Source organism: Rhincodon typus, chromosome 2 (genome assembly GCF_021869965.1).
Source record: "Rhincodon typus isolate 14 chromosome 2, sRhiTyp1.1, whole genome shotgun sequence".
Taxonomy (NCBI): domain Eukaryota; kingdom Metazoa; phylum Chordata; class Chondrichthyes; order Orectolobiformes; family Rhincodontidae; genus Rhincodon; species Rhincodon typus.
Genome location: NC_063333.1, coordinates 14,486,026 through 14,493,465, shown reverse-complemented (window position 1 = coordinate 14,493,465; position 7,440 = coordinate 14,486,026). Strand labels below are relative to the sequence as shown.

The following is a 7,440-nucleotide window of genomic DNA, read 5'->3' as shown; positions in this document are numbered from 1 at the left end:
AGACCCTTCTGATGAAGGGTCTAGGCCCGAAACGTCAGCCTTCCTGCTCCTATGATGCTGCTTGGCCTGCTGTGTTCATCCAGCTCTGCACCTTGTTGTCACGGATTCTCCAGCATCTGCAGTTCCTACTATCTCTGTCTCAGGCTTGCTGCAGTGTTCCAGAGAAGCCCAACGCAAGCTGGAGGAACAACACCTCATTTTCCGCTTGGGGACCCTACAGCCCTCCGAACGCAATATTGAGTTCAATAATTTTAGGGCCTAAACTTTTCCTTGTCCCAGCCCCCTACCCCACATGCCAGGCCTTGTTACCACATAGCCTGCCAATACACACCCGCTGTTGTTAGTCACTAATAGTCCCCATTAACAACTATTCATCCTCCCAGCCTGATCGTTAGCAATTCCTTTGTCTGTCCAACTGTCTTTCTCTCTCTTTGGGCTCTATCATATCGTTTAGCCCACCCACCTCCCTATTTTCTGCATATAAACTGACGTTTTCCCAGCCACTATCAGTTCTGAGGAAGGGTCACCAGACCCGAAACATTAGCTACTTTTTCCTTCACAGATGCTGCCAGACCTGCTGAGTTTTTCCAGCAACTTTGTTTTTGTTCCTGTTTTACAGCATCTGCAGTTCTTTTGGTTTTTATTGTACCATACAGCAACATGTCCATACCCTTGACTGTCCACTATTCCAAACTATGAAAATATGCTGCCTCTTGCTATGCGCTAAACCCACAATGCTGTTAGGGAGGGAATTCCATGATTTTGACCCAGGGCAGAGAAGGAACATTGATATATTTCCAAGGCAAGATGGTAAAAGGCTGGCAGGAGAAATTGCAGATGGTGGTATTCCCTGTATTTGCCGGCCTTGTCCTTCTAGATGGAAGTGATTGTGGGTTTGGAAGGTGCTATATAAGGATCTTTGGTGAAATTCTGCAGTGCATTTTGTAGATGGCCAGTTGCAGCAGGGTGTACTGTCAGTGGAGGAGGGAGTGAATGCTTGTGGATGTTGTGCCAATCGAGCAGGCTGCTTTGTCCTGGAAGATGTCAAGCTTATTGAGTGTCGTTGGAGCTGCATTTATCCAGGCAAGTGGAGAGTATTCCATCACACTTCAGACTTGTGGTGGACAGGCTTTGGGATGTCAGGAGGTGAGTTACTCACTGCAGTATTTCTCACCTCTGATCTACTCTTGTAGCCACTGTATTTATATGGCAAATCCAGTTGAATTTTTGGTCAATGGTAACCCCCGAGCATGTTGATAATTGGGGATTCAGAGATGAGAATACCATTGAATGTCAAGGAGCAGTATCAGATAATCTCTTATTGGAGATGATCAATCCTGCCATTTGCGTGGCGCAAATGTAACTTGCCACTTTTCAGCTCTAGCTAGATATTGTCCAGGCCTTGCTCCATTTGGACATGGAGTGCTCAATGGTGCTGAACATTGTGCAATCATCGACAAAAATCCCTACTTCTGACCTTATGATGAAGGGAAAGTCATTGATGAAGCAGCTGAAGATGGTTGGGCCCAGGTCACTACCCTGAGGAACTCCTGCAGAGATATCCTGGAGTTGAGATGACTAACCTCCAACAACCACAACCATCTTCCTATGTGCCAGGTATGACCCCAAAATGAGTCCTGAACACCTGAAACGAGAAAAATTGGGCTAATAATTAGATGCAGATGCAGGGGAATAAAGCAGTCGCTGCTCATTAGCAAGATGCTGATCTTGCTGTTTAAACCTTAAAGGGAAAATCATCAGAAATCTTTTTCACCACATCAAGATTCTAATTTTATCATTTTCGCTATACTTTCTCAACTTTCTTGCCAAGCCACTCAAGGGCATGGATCTGCCCACAATTTGCTGCATTGTCATTGGATTTTAAAACCAAAGTTTAGTCCTTGAACATTTCAATTATCACTTTTTTTTTGCAAAAGTAAACCCCCAAAGGTAAGCAATAGCCTCATTTACTGAGTTTTAGTCCCAGAAACGATACTCCCTCAGTAACATGCAGCATTGTGCATGTCTCTCCACAAGTGCAGAAAAGGGTTGTATTGAGGTACCATGGTGGAGCTTGGCTGAGAACGGATCACTCAAGCCACAGTAGTTCAATGCCTGCTACTCAATGAATGGAGTTTGCCACAAGGAACTTGTCAGTGACTTCCCGTGTTCACTACTGTTTCACGCAAAGGATGTTTGCTGGTAAATCTTGCTCAGGTTGTCAGTTGTATTAATTACCAGTTTCATCAACTATCACGTTCAGTTTAAATACCTAACTGAACCAAAATGTTCATTTCTCCTGCAGCAGGCACGGTAATTATTTAGATTCAAACGTTATACTCACCACTGGAATACAATGGGTTACTCCATCTCCACTGTCTATCACTATGCCTGTTAGTGTGCGTTCTCCAATCTGCCTTGATGTCCAGGAAGCAGCTAAGGCTAGCACAGCCTGCAATTTAAATTAATGCTAATAAATAAGTTATAGTTTAGGAAATGCAATATTTTACCCATTTCTTGGAATATAAATTCATTTCCCAAAATCTGACTATACAAAAGCTGCACAGTTTTGAACATACTCCATTCCAGTCAAATTAAATCTGGACTTATTGACCAAATACTGGGCCAATTCAACTTGGCGCTATTTCTTAATAGTATGCCACTCTAGATAGTGGCTACTACAATTATTTACAGTGGCATGCCAGTATACTGTTTTAATTCAAACTACCCGTAATCCCACATTCCCAGATGTCTAGGAAAATCTGAAATCCAGTACAGTCTTGGTACCAAGAGTGCCAGACTTTAAAAATTAACTTGAAGTAACATAGAAAATTCTGAAACTATAGTTCATCCATATGCTATTTTAATTCTAAAACTGCGACATGAAAAAGAATGTACCTTTTACTGAATTATCCAACAATGCTGGAAGAAAATCCAATGTATATTTTGCATAGAACATTGAACAATACAGCACAGTGTAAAAAACTTGCATCACACATCTCCTTTCAACTTTCTCCTTTTCACCTATGCCTCTGAGTATTTGACATTTCCATCCTGGGAAAAAGACTCCATCTATCCATCCTATCCATGCCTCATAATTTTATATACTTCGATCAGGTCATTCCTCAGCTTCTTGCTCTCTGAAGAAAACAACCGAAGTTTATCCAAGATAACAAGGTGTAGAGCTGGATGAACACAGCAGGCCAAGCAGCATCAGAGGAGCAGGAAGGCTGACGTTTCGGGCCGAGACCCTTCTTCAGAAATGGGGGAGGGGAAGGGGGTTCTGAAATAAATAGGGTGAGATGGGGAGGCAGATAGAAGATGGATAGAGGAGAAGATAGGGGGAGAGGAGACAGACAGGTCAAAGAGGCAAGGATGGAGCCAGTAAAGGTGAGTGTAGGTGGGGAGTTAGGGAGGAGATAGGTCAGTCCAGGGAAGACGGACAGGTCAAGGGGGCGGGATGAGGTTAGTAGGTAGGAGATGGGGGTGGGGCTTGAGGTGGGAGGAGGGGATAGGTGGGTGGAAGGACAGGTTAGGGAGGCGGGAACGAGCTGGGCTGGTTTAGGGATGCGGTTAGGGGAGGGGAGATTTTGAAGCTTGTGAAGTCCACATTGATACCATTGGGCTGCAGGGTTCCCAAGCGGAATATGATTGCTGTTCCTGCAACCTTCGGGTGGCATCGTTGTGGCACTGCAGGAGGCCCAGGATGGACATGTCGTCTGAAGAATGGGAGGGGGAGTTGAAATGGTTCGCGACTGGGAGGTGCAGTTGTTTAGTGCGAACCGAGCACAGGTGTTCTGCAAAGCAGTCCCCAAGGGTCTAGGCCCGAAACGTCAGCCTCTCTGCTCCTATGATGCTGCTTGGCCTGCTGTGTTCATCCAGCCCTGCACCTTGTTGTCTCGGATTCCCCAAGCCTCCGCTTGGTTTCCCCGATGTAAAGGAGGCCACAACGGGAACAGCGGATGCAATATACCACATTATCAGATGTGCAGGTGAACATCTGCTTGATGTGGAAAGTCTTCTTGGGGACTGGGATGAGGGTGAGGGGGAAGGTGTCGGGGCAGGTGTAGCACTTCCTGCGGTTGCAGGGAAAAGTGCCAGGTGTGGTGGGGCTGGAGGGGAGTGTGGAGCGGACAAGGGAGTCTCGGAGAGAGTGGTCCCTCCGGAAAGCAGATAAGGGTGGGGAGGGAAAAATGTCTTTGGTGGGGTCGGATTGCAGATGGCGGAATTGTCAGAGGATGATGCGTTGGATCCGGAGGTTGGTGGGGTGGTACGTGAGGACGAGGGGGATTCTGTTTTGGTTATTATTGCGTGGACGGGGTGTGAGGGATGAGTTGTGGGAAATGTGGGAGACACGGTCGGGGGCGTTCTCGACCACTGATGGGGGGATGTTGCGGTCCTTGAAAAACGAGGACATCTGAGATGTACGGGAGTGGAATGCCTCGTCCTGGGAGCAGATACGGCGGAGGTGAAGGAATTGGGAATGGGGGTGGCATTTTTGCAGGAAGGTGGGTGGGAGGAGGTGTATTCTAGGTAGCTGTGGGAGTCAGTGGGCTTGAAATGGATATTGGTTTCTAGGTGGTTGCCAGAGATGGAAACAGAGAGGTCCAGGAAGGAAAGAGAGGTATCAGAGATGGTCCAGGTGAACTTAAGGTTGGGGTGGAAGGTGTTGGTGAAGTGGATGAACTGTTTGAGCTCCTCGTGGGAGCATGAGGCGGCGCCGATACAGTCATCAATGTAACGGAGGAAGAGGTGGGGTTAGGGCCAGTGTAGCTATGGAAGAGGGATTGTTCCACGTATCCTACAAAGAGGCATGCATAGCTTGGGCCCATGCGGGTACCCAGGCCACCTCCTTTGTCTGTAGGAAGTGGGAGAAATTGAAGGAGAAGTTGTTGAGGGTGAGGACAAGTTCGGCTAAGCGGATGAGGGTGTCAGTGGAGGGGGACTGGTCGGGCCTGCGGGATAGGAAGAAGCGGAGGGTCTTTAGGCCATCTGTATGGGGAATGCAGGTGTAGAGGGACTGGACGTCCATGGTAAAGAGGAGGTGTTGAGGACCGGGGAATTGGAAGTTCTGGAGGAGGTCGAGGGCGTAGGTGGTATCACGGACGTAGGTAGGGAGTTCCTGGACCAAGGGGGAAAAAATGGAGTCGAGATAGGTGGAGATAAGTTCTGTGTGGCAGGAGCAGGCGGAGACAATGGGTCGACCAGGGCAGTCAGGTTTGTGGATTTTGGGAAGGAGATAGAAGCGGGCGGTCGGTGGTTGGGGAACGATGAGGTTGGAGGCTATTGGTGGGAGGTCACCTGAGGTGATGAGGTTGTGGATGGTTTGGGAGATGATGGTTTGGTGGTCGGGGGTGGGGTCATGATCAAGGGGGCGGTAGGAGGAGGTGTCGGAGAGTTGGCGCCTGGCCTCGGTGATGTAGAGGTCAGTGCGTCATACGACAACTGCGCCTCCCTTGTCCGCGGGTTTTATGGTGAGGTTGGGATTGGAGCGGAGGGAGACGAGGGCTGCACATTCTGCAGGGGAGAGGTTGGAGTGGGTGAGAGGGGTGGAGAGGTTGAGGCGATTGATGTCTCGATGGCAGTTGGAGATGCTCCGTCCGCTCCCTCCGCTCCAATCCCAACCTCACCACAAAACCCGCGGACAAGGGAGGCGCAGTTGTAGTATGGAGCACTGACCTCTACATCACCGAGCCAGGCGCCAACTCTCCGACACCTCCACCTACCGCCCCCTTGATCATGACCCCACCCCCGACCACCAAACCATCATCTCCCAAACCATCCACAACCTCATCACCTCAGGTGACCTCCCACCAACAGCCTCCAACCTCATCGTTCCCCAACCACGCACCGCCCGCTTCTATCTTCTTCCCAAAATCCACAAACCTGACTGCCCTGGTCGACCCATTGTCTCTGCCTGCTCCTGCCCCACCGAACTTATCTCCACCTATCTCGACTCCATTTTCTCCCCCTTGGTCCAGGAACTCCCTACCTATGTCCGTGATACCACCTACGCCCTCCACCTCCTCCAGAACTTCCAATTCCCCGGTCCCCAACACCTCATCTTTACCATGGACGTCCAGTCCCTCTACACCTGCATTCCCCATACAGATGGCCTAAAGACCCTCCGCTTCTTCCTATCCCGCAGGCCCGACCAGTCCCCCTCCACTGACACCCTCATCCGCTTAGCCGAACTCGTCCTCACCCTCAACAACTTCTCTTTCAATTCCTCCCACTTCCTACAGACAAAGGAGGTGGGCCTGGGTACCCGCATGGGCCCAAGCTATGCATGCCTCTTTGTAGGATACGTGGAATAATCCCTCTTCCGTAGCTACACTGGCCCTAACCCCACCTCTTCCTCCGTTACATTGATGACTGTATCGGCGCCGCCTCGTGCTCTCACGAGGAGCTCAAACAGTTCATCCACTTCACCAACACCTTCCACCCCAACCTTAAGTTCACCTGGACCATCTCTGATACCTCTCTCTCCTTCCTGGACCTCTCTGTTTCCATCTCTGGCAACCACCTAGAAACCAATATCCATTTCAAGCCCACTGACTCCCACAGCTACCTAGAATACACCTCCTCCCACCCACCTTCCTGCAAAAATGCCATCCCCTATTCCCAATTCCTTCACCTCCGCCGTATCTGCTCCCAGGACGAGGCATTCCACTCCCGTACATCTCAGATGTCCTCGTTTTTCAAGGACCGCAACATCCCGCCCCCCAGTGGTCGAGAACGCCCTCGACCGTGCCTCCCACATTTCCCACAACTCATCCCTCACACCCCGTCCACGCAATAATAACCAAAGCAGAATCCCCCTCGTCCTCACGTACCACCCCACCAACCTCCGGATCCAACGCATCATCCTCCGACACTTCCGCCATCTGCAATCCGACCCCACCAAAGACATTTTCCCTCTGCTTTCCAGAGGGACCACTCTCTCCGAGACTCCCTTGTCCGCTCCACACTCCCCTCCAGCCCCACCACACCTGGCACTTTTCCCTGCAACTGCAGGAAGTGCTACACCTGCCCTTACACCTCCTCCCTCACCCCCATCCCAGGCCCCAAGAAGACTTTCCACATCAAGCAGATGTTCACCTGCACATCTGATAATGTGGTATACTGCATCCGCTGTTCCCGTTGTGGCCTCCTCTACATCGGGGAAACCAAGCGGAGGCTTGGGGACTGCTTTGCAGAACACCTACACTCAGTTCGCACTAAACAACTGCACCTCCCAGTCGCGAACCAGTTCAACTCCCCCTCCCATTCTTCAGACGACATGTCCATCCTGGGCCTCCTGCAGTGCCACAACGATGCCACCCGAAGTTTGCAGGAACAGCAACTCATATTCCGCTTGGGAACCCTGCAGCCCAATGGTATCAATGTGGACTTCACAAGATTCAAAATCTCCCCTCCCCCCACCGCATCCCAAAACCA

At 50.2% G+C, this 7,440-nt stretch overlaps 1 protein-coding gene across 1 annotated transcript in view; it reads right to left on the bottom strand.

Annotated features, from left to right (window-relative positions):
- The window catches only part of LOC109933155 (actin-related protein 3B), a 199,339-nt gene that overhangs the window by 136,460 nt on the left and 55,439 nt on the right, over positions 1-7,440 (bottom strand). The window contains exon 6 of the mRNA XM_048618630.1: positions 2,345-2,452. Within this exon, the coding sequence (XP_048474587.1) occupies positions 2,345-2,452 (108 nt within the window). The remainder of the gene's footprint in view (positions 1-2,344; positions 2,453-7,440) is intronic.